Genomic DNA, 15,119 nt, shown 5'->3' on the forward strand with positions numbered 1-15,119 from the left:
CCTAAACACTACACCCAAGAAGCACTGCTTCAGCCAGTGAACCCCTCAAAAATCCATCACTGTCAGAGACAACTTGTAAAAAGACTACAATTCATAATGATTACTCTGTTCTGTCACTAATAGTATACTGCACCCTATTTATGAGGCCAATCTTTTTGTTCATCTTAGTTAGATGTCACTTGTAATGAGGTTCTATGTAATGGATTTCAGTTCAGTTAAGCACCAAGCTCAAACATTCTTATGACAGAAAGCTTTACAGCAGGCATGAGTGTGATAATCAATTAAGTCCTGCTATAAGGGCCTTTATGGAATCCAGCATCCTAAATCTGTGGATTTTCATTTTTAAATAGAGTATTTTTTTAAAAGCCACTCAATGCTACACACCACTGATTTTTTTTTTTTAAATACTATACCTATGTTAGAAAGAAAACATTTTCACAGTGGGAAACCCAACCTTTCATCAATATGCACGGTGAATCACTTCTAAAATAGAAAATCATATGACAAAAATGCAATACGCTTTAAGAAAACTGGATGATATCTGGTTTTAAAACTGGGTCTTAATATCGGTACACTTGCAAGTCCCTAAACCACAGCTCAGAAAATTGAACTTCCATATGCTGTGTGATTATGTATCTTTTCTATGTGTAAAAAGGCTTTTTAAGCTGTTATCTGACTACAGTAATTGCCACTTTAAATTGATCCACGTCAACAAAACCTGGATCCCTGGAGATTCTCACCTATAAGTCTGATTGCAGAAAGGGCCTAACTGAATGTGTGTGCATCTGAGACTAGTTCAGCGTTTTTCTCAAGGAAACAGTTTCCCCCTCTTATTCTTTAATCCACAGAGGCAAGCAAAGCGGCAACCTCAGTTGGCATTTCTCCCTGAACTGGGAAACCTGGATACACAGCTCTATATAGTTACTTAGACAGAAATAACTTTCCCTCTAATGAAAAAAGAAAGGCCACAAGAAGCCAAGATCTCTAACATCCAAACTGTATAATAAAAATAGACAATCAATAACATGATGAATGCATTTATGTAGGTGAATGAGGGCGGGGGGAACCAGACTATGTATTGTAAAAGTTTACTCCTGTACAAAACACACCCCTGGATCACTATTGAAATATTTATTAAATTAAAAGATATCCAGAACAACAACAAAGAATACATTAATAACCAATTAAGCACTTCCTCATAAGAGCCGTGTTAATTAATGCACATCTTTTAATTAAGAACACACATCATTTTTAAAGCACTTTTTAAAAAGTCATCTAAATCATCACTTTCTGAACTGGGCTTCTAAAACAATCATTATATACATAATTTGGTTTCTGATAGTAACTTCAGACCACTCATGAGAAAGGCATTCTGGTATCAAGGTATTTTTCACTTATATCCAAGGGAGAACGGCCCTACACTACAATTTTTTTCCTTTGTTTCAACCTGACCTAGCAAGAGGAACTAGCTGTCTACTGACATTGTCCATTGTTGATGAAAGACCTCCATGCTGGTGAAGGGAGAATCTCAGCTTTTCCACAGGTCTTCTCAACTTCCCTCTCCGCTTCCAGCAGGCTGTTGTGATACATTGTGACTGCACACAGTGGGTATTAAGTGAGTTAATTCAAAGGAGCTGAAACCTCATTGATCCTAATTGAAAGCAATACACCCAAACCAAATACTTTCCTACCCCATCTGCTCTGGCCTGCCACCAGCTATTCAATACAAGAGAATTAATAGTTTCAGATATTCTAACCGACCCAATAAAGGCACTCATTTAAGCAGGGCTGCATTAACAAAGTGAAAAAACAAGGGCAAAATGGGTTCAAACGGAGCATTTTACTTCTAGTTGGCTTTAACAAAGCTGAATAAGGCTTATTCTGACTTTTTATGTGCAAGACTTGATAAACTGAATGAGAAGGCACTCAATGATCAGCCAACGAGCATTGATGAATGGTCATTAAGACCCCCCTGCTCTTAGAGGAGACCCTTCCACAAAGTGGCACACCAGCTTGAAAGGGCGGACTCACTAATGTCCAGATTTCTCCGCTTGCTTGTTCCACTTTCAATTTCAGACCACTGGCCACCAAATGAGGCTGACATATTGGAAAATAATGTTTTATGGGCGAGTGGTAAAAAATAAAATGGAGGCATTAGCTCTGCTTTCAAATTCAAATCTGCTAGTTTTGTCAGACCCCAAAGGTTCTGATTTTCCACCCAGCTGGAAGCTATTAGTGTTTTCTAAAGGCATCCCACTGACAGGGCAAACCTACCTAATGTGTGAGCTGTTGGGCTAAGGAGATGGACCTCTTTTTTGGATGATTTCCTAACTTCTCATCACTTTGACAGTCAATTAAATAGATACAACACCTAATAAAAATGTACATTAATCTGTTTCTGCCACTGAAAGACATCTGAAACTGTATTAAATAAAGGCCATAATAGATTGTCTACTGACAAAGATAAATCCAATTAGACATTGTCTACAAGAGAAACAAATGGCTTGTGTTTGAGGCTGCAAGGTGAGATACAGCCAACCACAGAGATGAGCAGGACAGGGGGAAAAAGAATCAAGTTAAAAAGTTCATGGAGGTATTCCATCAAGGTAAGCGGTTCTCTCTCATTTTGACTCCTCTCTATAAATGTCTGCTGTAAACAACTAGACACTTTGATGCTAGCCGCCCCCCCCCCCCAATTATTTCCTCTGGGGAAAAGGAATGGCTAGCATTTGCATCTCCTCAGCTTACAGCTGGCCCCCCCAGAACACACACAAGAACTTTGCTTAACTGACAAAGGAACAGGAGAAGTGATTGCCACCCTCAGAATCTGAAGGGTGTATAAACACCATGGGGTCAAAGGGTTATTTAGTGCTGTCCAAGAGGGCCTACTTGCCAGTAATGGGATGGAGCCCAGTAAAAGGAAACACACTGGACAGAGGAAGTTTGTCTTAATCGGTGATTATACAGACATTACAGAGGCAGAAAGGCCTCACTGCTTGGAGCACTGACCACTGGACAGAGAAGGCACCCTCCACTGCAGTGGCCCATGGAGAACACGTGCAGGGTCTTCTAAGAAATCCTAATCTCTGGGGCAGCAGCGGCAAGCAGAGAGCTAGAAGTTACAACCCCTACCCTTCACCCATGACTTATGTTAAACCTGTGGACTCAGGTCACTTTGATTTTTGTAACTCTATTAATTAAGGTGAATTAATAATAGGCTCAAAAAACTGTGATTGGAAAATTCTTAAAATATTTCAAATAATAATGACTTTCTAAACTGATAAGCCAGTCTCTATGATGTTTTTTCCATCTTCAATATCTACAAAACAAAATACTACTTATATCATTTCAATGGTTTTTCAAGCAATATATCTGAACTGTGGTAGAAATATAATTTTCTCCATAGAGGAATAAAAAAAATGTACCTTAGTATATTTAAGCACATAGTAGGCATTGATGTGTGTTCGTGCAAAATTAACTCTGTTCAAGATAAAATATCACTTGTTGGAAATGAATAATACCTATATCTGCAACTGACACAAATGATTTCTGACAATGCCTTTAGAAATCACAATATATTGTAGCTTTCTGCCACCAACAACTTTTGATTTTCAAAACCTAATTTTAAAACAAACCCAAACTGCTACAACAGCTTTAATACTTGCATCAACTGAATGCTGTATTATTTAATTGCAAACTCAAAACCTACTCATATATAGATTCCTCCATAAGCACTACCATGGGATTAAATTACTTTTTAAAATGTAAACACTTTTTAGTAATCCACAAGGTTGAAAGCTAGCTATATTAACTCCTGTCTTTTCAAATAAAAACATTTTCCCATAAGAACAATCTTAAAATGTACAAACTTGCATGTAAATCTGAAAATGTTACTATTTATAGTTTCTTCACATTTTGTATAGCCACAAAAATCACTCAGATAACATAAAAGACATCTAACTACCAGCCCTTATTCACTTGACAAGGACTGTAACACTATATGGAAAACCTTTGTTTCAATGTCACCACCTCCCCATCTTGACTAATGGCGAGTTAGTTTTGTTAAAACGCAAGGGTGATGGCGTATGCTCCAATGAACTTTCCCTCCTCTCAGCACCAGAGACAAAAACCTGCAGCTCTGCTCTGTGCAGGCAGCCATCTGGACGGCTTTCCCTCAAAGCCCAGCCCACACCACACTGCAGGCAAAATCGGAGGGCTCCAGAGCTCTGTGGGGCTATTCATGACATACCAATTTCACATTTTCTGCTTGTACGCTTGCAACAATAAATGCTAATGAGGACTATGAATGACAATTTTAAAGACAATAAAAAGGTCTCCAAATCCCTTGCATATGGAGACACTGTTTTCAAAACTTCACCTTCTGTTACAGAGCTGTTAGAGTCTGAAGGAGAAAAAAAGAATAACCTAAGGAAAACAATAAGATGATCAAAGCACAACTGAATCCTTAAGACTTCCAGAGAAAGCAATCTGTGTAAGCCCAGCAAACAACAGATCTTACCACCCCTATGAACAGCCCTATGAATGCATGAGGTACCTTTAATCTCTACTACCTTCACCTACTGTAGATATGCAGTTTAATAAAAGCAATTCTTGCAAAACACTGACTTTTTGGGAGCCTGGGAATTCTAAGGGAAGCTTTATCTGAAAATAATTACAATCAAGGTCATTCCCATTACCATCATACTTTGGCATAATATTTAACATTCCACATACATTCAAATAAATTCAAATGCAAACAGGTTCTCTCCTGATAACATGCAGCCTTAAAAATAATGCAACGGTTATGGGAAGTAAAGTTATTTTCCTGTATTTTTCAAATCTTCCAAAATGAGCATGTATTATACTTCAAACCCCAAAACCCCCCGTCCCTCCCCACACACACATTATTTTAAATTCAATGGAAGAACTGAAAAAAAAAAAACATAAATGCTTGACCTACATAAGAATTAAAACTATTTTTACACAGCAACAAAAATAAAAGATTCACCTTTCTATACTTTAGAGAAATTGTCTAAAGGGTATTCTTTTCATTAACATGGATTAAAACACTTTCAACAAAATCCACCAGGTGGAGCAAATACACAGCAATAAAAAAAAGTCCCAGAATTTTTTCATCATTTTTTTTTTTCCATAGGACTTTTATTTCTAACCAACTCTCCACTTCCATCTCTCCACATTGAAAACTATCAGAATCTATGCACACATAGTAATTGGCCACATTTGCAAACAGATTCAAACTTACTAAAACACAACTTTTATCTACAATGAATTTTACGACAAATTTTCATTCCAAAACCACTTTGTTGTTCAAATGATTCCCAGCACAGCATATCTGCTCTTATAATAATGTAAATTCTAAAATTAATGTTTCATAACAACTCTACAGGGCTTCATCACTCCTGTCCCTACCCCCACAAGACCAGACAGAATATAATTTAATGCTATATATTTTGAAATACACAGAAGAATGATTAAAATCTACAAATCTCAGTTCAATGCCCTTACTCTGTATGAAATTTCAATTCTCACTTCAACTTTTGATTAAAATTCTTCTTTATTATAAATATCCTGAAATCGTATGTCAAAATATCCTTTTCCTATTCCTTTTGGTAAACTGACAAAGTGCACAGTTACTAATATGGTTATTTTCTCAGATGATTCATTCCCTCCCGTTCTCCTCTCCTACAGATCTATTTTTTTTTCCTTGCCACTTTATTCCACACTTAACTGAGCACACTCAGCACAAAGTGCCAGCTTCCTTTTCTTGTTCATATTTTGTTCTTCAATTCCTGATGCTGCCTGTAAGCCACAACTCTCCACATTCACTTTTCAAAGGCCTTTAGTTTTTCCTAATAATTATATGCTTTCCTCTGCCAAAACTTAATGATACAAATGGAGCTAATGTCACCTGCATTTAAGAAAGTTCTGGCCAGAACAGAACTACCAATAAGTTAGGAGCCTGAAGGGGGTATAAACAGTCTGCCAGTGGAGCACACAAGTTGGGAATGTTGATTTTAGCTTAAAGTATACTTATATGCTTTCTTTGTTCACATGTATAGTGATTTTGTTTGTTTGTGTGTGTGTGTTTGTTTTTTGATACCAGGGACACTTAACCACTGAGCCACTTGCTAAGTTGTGTAGGTCCTCACTAAATTGCTCCGGCGGCTTCAAACTTGCAATCCTCCTGCCTCAGCCTCCAGAGCCACTGAGATTACAGGCATGTGCCACCACGCCCAGCATATATGCTGATGATGAAAAGAGAAATGCTCTGAAGAAATGCAATAGGCTGACACATAAATAAACACACACGTGCCTAAGGATACAAATAACACTTCGGGTAGAGCTACTTACACTTGTGCATGATAGATCACGGCAATGCCAGCTCCACAAGGCATACCAGCCTAATCCAATTATTTAAGTGATTATATACTTTTCACTGCCGAGGTATATGAATACATAAAACATTGACATTACTTCCATAAACATAAGATGAAGGAAAGTTTTTTAGAATAACTCCAACCAAAACTCTGCTCTGCACAATGCAAACCCTTTATTCTTTGGGGGGTGTGGGGGGTAGGGAATTAATTCCCTGGAGCCATACTTTTGCACTAGGCTAAAGTACATACTGCTCTCCTTACATGCCTATAACTCCTATTAACATTAATGGGAAGCACACATGTGCATCTAAAGGGTAAATGCCCTTCAGACTGCATGACAGAATCCCAATGAAGTAGTTGGAAAAAACAAATCACTGCACAGTCAGTCACACTTTCCTCTCCCTTTTCAGGAAACTTCCCCCACCACCACCTTTGCTCCCCCACCCACAGTGAGGACATTTCATCAGCCCATAGTATGGATAAAGAACCTGCCAGATTTCCTCTTGGTAAGAGAACATCTCGTTAAATTGAAGGGATCTCCCAAATGGCTCCATCTCCAGCATTTCTTAGAATATTTACCCTAGGGTGCTCTCCAAATTTGGACACATTACTCTCCCAGTAGTATTTCTCACCTTTATCAGACAAATGTCAGAGACCTTATTTGAATTGCAAGGAAAGGGGGAGGGGGGAACCACCCAATCTTAAAAGTTTTATTTCTTTCTTTAAAAATGGTCTCTTCTGTTTACATAAACAGAAAGATTAAAAAAAAAAAAAAAAAAAAAGCTTCATAAAAACAATGCCAGAACTACTAGTTCCACACTGAACTACTGCTAGTGAGTCTGACCCAAGAAGAACAACACACATAAGCCATAGGCCACCATATCACAGGAAGCAGAAAAATAAGAACCCAATAACTCAGGTCAATCCTCCACTGATGTTGAAAGAGACTGTTTCATATCAAGGCTAAAAGTATAAAATGAAAGAGCTAAATGTTTAATTCTTTAAAGGAGAAAAAAAAAATCAAACATATCTGTCAGTACAGTCCAGAGAGAGAGGGGGAGATAGACCAGGGCACACAGCACTGGCAGGAACCTCAGATTCCTGACCAAACCCTCTTTCACACAATGCCTCCTAAAAGAAAGGAACCTGGGGCGTGAGCCAGCCTGACGCTGGCCGACGACAGGGCTGGCCTTGCAGGATGTCAGAGCGCCAGGCGGCTGCAGAGATACTGAGGTTTCACACACCCCCGGACTGACTGTTTTGCTCTTCAGGTAATTAAACAAGGAAGCAGGGCTGCTGGGTATAAGCTTGACCCTGAAGCCTAGGCTCCGTGGTTCTGCATATCAACTTCCGCAAGAACTGCCCGGAGCATCAACAGAACATTCTCCTTTAGCTCTCTATCGTTTCCTTCTCCACCTCTTCCTAAAGCTGACACAGAAACAAATCCTGCTGCCTACAAAAACATCCATAGAAGGGTCTGAATCTACTGGCAATAGAAATCTCCATGTTATGCCCACACATCACCTTTCCAATTTAAAAAAAAAAAAAAAACAATGACCCTAATGTCAGGAACTTTGTAAAAATTCACATAGAACCATCTAGGTAAAACACTAGTGTCTTAACGAAGATGGGTTAGTCAAAGAAAATACCCAAATCAGTATCAGTTTTTAATGTGTGCTTGATTAAAGTGTGAATCTTCAAATTCAAAATCGTTCCCAAAAATGATTTTGATAGTCTAGTTCACAAATTAAACATCTGTTGTGCTGTTTAATTAATATGGTGATTTCAAGTTTTGAGACTGGTTATTAATGTAAGCAAATACCACCCAGGATCTGCTTGATGATATTTCATCAAAAATCTTATCTAAACAAAACTCTAAAGTAATTTTTATGTACAAAGTGACCATCCAAACCCAGGAACATCAAAAATATCTTCTAAAAGATAATAAAGTGATACATATGCATACACTACACACACACACACAGACACATACACACATATACACATACATTCACAAATATTAAGCAATGATTAGAATCATATACATAATATATTCTTCCTTCATTTCAAAATCCATAGAGTAAAACATTAGCTGAAAGAGACAGAGACCAAAAGAGAGAAGAATACAAAAGCATGCCTGCTTGTCTGTGTTCAACACAAAGAACATTAAATGAAAACAACTGGCACGATGCCAAATTCCTATAGAGGCAAAGAGATTCAAATAAATTGATTTCACGCATCACACTGACCTGGGATCAGTGTGCAGTGCTACAATAAGCTCAAAGCTCCATGTGGGGTAAAGCCCATTAATGTTATCAGACCCCTTGAACATGACCGAGAAAACCTAAAAATAAACGCAGACACTCTCTAAAAACAGCAGTTTCACCTAAGAAAATAACTTTCTATTTTTTGCTAATAATGATACCATATTTGAAACTGAACAGCATCATCTAAATGAGCATTTTAAAAAATCACCCTTTTCAGTACTACAAATGTGGCTTTCAAAACACATCCAATGTTTAAAAATTGGTCCTTCTAAATATCCCATCCTGTGATATGCATGAACAAAATACACTGCTTTACAGCTAGTTTCCTCCCATTCTTTCCTCTCATGGTCTTTCCTCTTGCATCTTTTAGGAAATCAATGGAGATATATATATATATATATGTGTGTGTGTGTGTGTGTGTGTGTGTGTGTGTGTGTGTATTTTAATATGGCAAATATTGGAAAATTCTTTCTTAGAATTTTCTTAATAACTTTATAAGAGCAAATTTCTCAAGCCAGACACGGCTTATAACTGTCCCATACCTATCCAGTCCCCTTAAAATGGCACATAAAATGAGAGAACAGCTCCAAGGTGCATTCTAGAGGACTGAGCACTATGTATTTGGGGTCTGGTTTAAAACACCAGAAGGGACTGGGTTGTGGCTCAGTGGTAAAGAGGCCCCGGTTACTAGCACCACAACAAAACGAACAAAACCACAGGGGCCAAATGGGCTAGCATCTTGCCTTTTCCAGCTCCCACTCAAGCTGTGGCATGCCCCCTCAGTGCTTAAAACTTGCCACACAGGCCAGACTCTCTGGTGCTTCCTCAGGCTAGTCTCACTCACAACATTGACTTTTCAGTTGGTAGTTCTTTGCTTTTTGTGCTTCCAAATTACTCCAGGAACCCAATGGATTCCAAGTGTCTACAAATTTGAATTAGGTGACTTTTTTGTCCTTCCGCACTTCTTGGGTTAACCTGATTCTGAACCCCATTCTTCTAAGTACCCATTACTATTACAAAGAGTCAGAAATAACTAGAAATAGATTTTGTAATGCAATGTAAAATAAATAAATAAAACATAAAGAAAACTCAACAGTTGTAAAATAAAAAGACACATTTGTGTTGGCCTAAATGCATCATTTTTAAAGTATGTACACACACACAGAGAGGGGAAAGAAAATGAGAAGAAACTCAACATGGTCTTCCTAATGCATGTGGCTGGGGGATCAGTATTTGCATATTATAACAAACACCACACTTTAAGTTGGATTAAGATGTGTGTCTTTGTTTGCCTTCACTATGGAAGCTCCTTCTTGCAATGGTTCTCTGAAAACAGGCCACATGATCAGTAGAGAATATGATCACAATGCGATGGGGGTGGGTAAAGCTGATATCTGTGCATCTACAATGGCCTCAAATTGTAAAGCCCAATACCCTTTTGGATTTTTAATATGCAATTTAGATATTTTTAATCATATAATATTAACCTTCATAGAGATACATAGGAAGAAAGACAAAAAGTAATATTCTGTTTTGAAACAGCTACTTTCTTCTGATAAAGATAAGTAAACAATTCAAAATCAAGAATGGTTGTTATTAGGTTGTTTCATTTAAGATATAATATCGACACCTTTTTTTTCTCTGTGCAAGATTTCAATTGTCTAATGAGCCAAAACTGGAATTCTCAAAAAACTACTTTAGTAACAATACACATAAGGTAAGAGGACAGAAACCAAGGTAGGAGATATCTCAACTAAGTAACTAATTGCATCACTTCCCTTCTCTTTTGAACTGATGTCTTTCACAAATTATGCAGAAGATCATCATTACATGAAGGAGGGATGAAAGGATATACAGACACAGAATACAAATCATGATTAAAGTTTCCCCCAGATTGTATAATTCCACAGGGAATTATTTCATTTTACCAACTCGTGTCCAGGAACTTTAAGAACAAGCCAATAACTATCTGTCGGGATTTCAAAGACTAAGAATTGTGGGCTGGATGCCAGCAGTGAGGTTCCAGAGGAATGGTCACAAAGTGCAAACATTTGGCTACCCCTCTCTTTTCATGAAGTCAGGCCATCAGCCAGTCAGTCACAGAACTTCAAATCCTTCCCAAACACTAAGTGCCAACCAGTATCACATGACATTGGTGTTGACTTTATCTTAGCACAATTTATCCTGATTCACTGATGCTTCTGCACAAGTCCACTATTTGCTAAACCTGGAACAGGGCTGATTAGAAAAGGCACTAACTCCCCGATCCCATAATTCAGAACATCCCTGAATTTTTAAATGTTGCAGACTTACAGAAGTCTTTTGCCAAACAGCAATACACTTCTTTTATATTTGTGTTTTCCTGAAGTTAAGTATCATCTTTTAAAATTTGTTTACAGATATGAATTCTGCTTAGGAAGTAAATTCACCTAAAAGTTAAATCCAAATTGATCTGAAGAAATAATAAACCGAAAAGTGCTTTTTTGCCTGTTTAGTCAACAAACTGTTTTGGAAAACACCATCTCCTCATTACAATAAACACAGAAATCATGGCATAGCTTTTACTCTTTAACTCCAAGCATTGCTCAGTTTATAACAGATGTATTATGAAACATGGCAAGAAAAACACTACAACAAGAAAAGAGTGAAAAAAAAAAATTTGGTACTTGATCATTTGATATCTTTGCACCCAAAGCTATCAAACAGGGTTCCCATTACCAGATTGGTCTCCACCCCACCCCCAACCCCAAAGAGTTCAAACACAAATAGTTAAAACATAATTTAAATTCTTTATCAACAGGCACTAGAATAAGGAAAAGAGAAAAACCTTCAGAATTATAATTCATTGGGAAAAAAAATTACAGATCGATTTTCTGGTACGTAAGTAAATTGCAAAATCAAAACATTCGTCTGTTCCTTACCTTGACAATATTCAAAGTTCCCTTTTCTCCGGCAGTCACCTATTACTACACTCAGTGCTCTCCAAGTGTTTCTTTTGACAGATATCATTCTCCACCAACCGCTCTGCTAATTTCCTCTCTCCTTTTCTGACTGGGACAGAGATTATGTTCACCAGTCCAGAGATCAATCTTTTCTATTGACAACAACAAAGGGGAAAAAAAATGCACATATCACAACCAGTCTGAAGTATCACACCCACCTACTCATATAATACCAGGCCAGTTTTGTTTTGTTTTTATTTCAGAAGCAGATACAAGCTCTTCTAAATTTTAGAAGTCAAAACAATCCCCATTTTCTCAGTTCCTATGAAGATGCTATCAAGGACTCTGAACTTTGCGATCATCTGACTCAAAGCTGGATCCATTCTGAACTTAAGAAGTCTTCTTAGATTGGTTTTAAAGTATAGGTTCATCAAAAACCTTCAGAGAATATGTTAGATTTTTACCTGTTTCAACAAAAATAAATAAGTATCTGTCATTTTCTTTTTTGGGAAATTCTTTGGACATTGTTAAGTTTTATTTTATCTTATAAAATTTTATAAGTTTTTAAATCCTGTTTCAAAACAACGTGGTAGCCACACTGTTTCATTGTTCTGAAATTTCAGTATTACCATTATTAATTAAAATAGTTTAAAACAACTGTTAATAGTAAAGAAGAATCTTTATGTAATCGATTACTTTAAAAAGTCTTAGTTAAAACAATTATAAAATTATTTTACTAGATCAATGAACTTGTACTTTCTTTTCTTCTTCTAACAGCAATCCAAATTCCCTCATTTTTTCCTACTACATTGGTAGGTTTAGAGAAGTCATTCATTCACAATCTACAAACATTCATTGACTCCTATTACTCACCTACTTCTATGAATACCACTACATGAACAAAAAGCCATCTGTAATTCCTATAATCTATGAAATATATGGGTCTAGAATATCACATGAACATAAAGCAGGAACTCAATCAATGCAAAGGAATACAGATGTATAAAATTAATCTCAGAAAGTAATACTAAAGTGCTTTTATTTTCTGAAACCAAATTACTTTCTAGAAATTTAAATTAGTAAGAAAAAAATAGAAATTTGAATTGGTAAACATACTGTAATGTATATAAGGCAAGCATATCCTATTAAAAAATATCAATGCCCTTTACTGCTGCATTAGGGCTCTGCTGTGATGTAATCAATTGTTTCCTGTTCTTCATGATAAAAAATAAGTACTGATGAACAAAAAAAAATACAATACTATACACTTTCTAGTTGGGAGTTAAAGCTCAATAAAGAGCATTAAAGAAAGTCAGTCACAACTTGGAAGCATTTAGTTACCATAAAATCTAACAATGTCATTAACAAACAATAAAGGAAATGTCTCCATTAGAAAATAACCAAGAGTTACAGATTCATATAACACTTATAGATTATGTATACTCAGATACTAGGGGTGGGGGAGGGGCACACAACAGGAGACTGGAAGTAAATACAGCTCAATATTAACACAAGTATTTCTGAAAAATGGAAATATGGATATTTCTGTACTAAGGTTTACAAAAGCATTTATACATTGAGGCTACACAAACATTGGGGAAAAGAAGAAAATCAATATTATTATTATTAGTAGTAGTAATATTATTTCATGATATATGATGCCATTTTGTATCTCTGCAACTATCAACAAAAGATATCAGAGAGCCTGATAAAAGTGGACTAACCAATGCATGGATCATAGTTAATCATCTCCACTGATCAAGTGAAGTAGCCAAAGCACATATAAATCCCCTAGAGCCTATTTCTTCCTATTCTTGAATACGAACTAGCAGGCATTTCAGTTTATTAACAGAAATAGTGTCGTGAACCTTAGTTTGGAGGCACATAAAATTACCATGTGGGTAAACTCTCTTTAAAAAGCAAATTTCTCAATTAAAAATGATCCCTCATGATAGAATATACCCTTTCACTTCTTTGTTTATAGTATCTATTTTAACCAGAGTGTTCTGAATGAAGAGAAGTTGGCAGGAAGATGTTACAAAATATTTTAAATGTACAATTTATAAATTTTTAAATGTTAACACAGTATGCAATCATACATTCAAGCAATATACAGTGCAAACCTAAAGTTACCCATGAGCTTCCCCCGCCCCCCACCCCACTTAACTACTTTATATAAGAAACATTATATCACAACCAATAGAATAACAAAAAAGCAGAGCTAATCTTTGGACTTCAAGGTATCTTGTTGTGCTTCAGACAGACAACACATTAAATGCCCTTCCAACAGGAAATAATAGTAAAATGAGTGATGGTAATGAGCAACATAAAATATATGTTTATGTATTTGTGATACCTATCACACACTAAAGTTTGCATCATATGCAAATGATAGTAAATTTTCTCTATCTTTGATAATTGCTTTGTTCAGATCCTCGAGTCTCAAGTTTGTAAAACTTCATTATGGGAGAAAGATATACTGAGAAAAGTTTAAAAGCTAAGCTTCACCAAGAGCAGAATGCCTCAATTTGTAGTTCTACAAGAGTTTTATTAAAAAGGCTCAACATGTTGTATTACCATGGAAATTGTGGAAAACATACATTCCCAAACAAATATTACTTTTTCTCAATGGTATGAAGTAATGAAAACCACATGTGTAAATCTGTGATCTGTGCAGTAGTTCAAGCTGCAGCTAACAGAAAATACAGAAAGTGAACTCTGCTGTATAAAGGATTCTTGTTACAGAAATATAATGTGAAAACCAGATGCAGACAGAAAACCTTAATCACAGATGGGAATGTAATCACTGGCATACAGAATACTTTTTTGATCAATCTTAACCATATGCGCAATGTATTTATTTTCTAAGGAATGCAATAACTTGAGAGAACCTTCTATTTGGATTCAGTTAACCTCATATTTATAATGCTTTTATCTTACTCCCCCATCCCTTCAGTGTGTACACTGAGCCAAGGTTTTAAAAGGAATAGTTGCTGGCCTTGGCAAATCAGTCTTGTATCAGTTTATCTTTCAAAAATTTAATAGGATGTAAAGACTACACACATCAGAATCAACCTCAAAAGAGATCAAGTGCAGTTCCCCATTATTATATTTCTCAATCACTGCCAGGAATCCTTTCACTACCTAAACACATTACCCTAGAGGATTCTATCAACATTTGGGGCAGTTTTTCCCTCAGTGAAAATATATATAGTTATTCCAAAAATGAGCATTTAAATGTACCTCTTTTATCTATCCACCTGGATGGACTCAAACCTTTATTTTTCTCCTTCACAAAAAAAAAAAAAAAAAAAATATGGCTAAAGACCATTTGTTTACACTAAAAGAAACAATTAGTTTTTTCTTCTGAGGGGCACTGCCACAAAAGGAACCTCTTTTATCCTATGTGACTTAGAAAATGCTTCTTTGTTGATTATAGTCCTCGGCACTGGGTTAGAGCTTACCTTTCTCACAGCTTCATGATTCCTTTGTAGGCAATTCTCTTGTATGCC

General features: G+C 36.4%; 1 protein-coding gene across 4 annotated transcripts in view; it reads right to left on the bottom strand.

The window, feature by feature from the left end:
- Positions 1-15,119, bottom strand: part of Runx1t1 (RUNX1 partner transcriptional co-repressor 1) — a 140,786-nt gene that overhangs the window by 103,295 nt on the left and 22,372 nt on the right. For 2 of the 4 annotated variants that reach the window (XM_046464869.2, XM_058585610.1), the window contains exon 2: positions 11,587-11,759. The exons of 1 other annotated variant lie outside the window; for it this stretch is intronic. In XM_046464869.2, the coding sequence (XP_046320825.1) occupies positions 11,587-11,674 (88 nt within the window). In that variant the 5' untranslated portion in view covers positions 11,675-11,759. Of the gene's footprint in view, positions 1-11,586; positions 13,738-15,119 lie in introns of those variants that run through there. One more of the 4 variants, XM_058585609.1, reaches the window with a different exon arrangement.

Source organism: Marmota monax, unplaced genomic scaffold (assembly GCF_021218885.2).
Source record: "Marmota monax isolate L192 unplaced genomic scaffold, Marmota_monax_Labrador192_F-V1.1 WCK01_AAM20220418_F8-fsc00003, whole genome shotgun sequence".
NCBI classification, from domain to species: Eukaryota; Metazoa; Chordata; class Mammalia; order Rodentia; family Sciuridae; genus Marmota; species Marmota monax.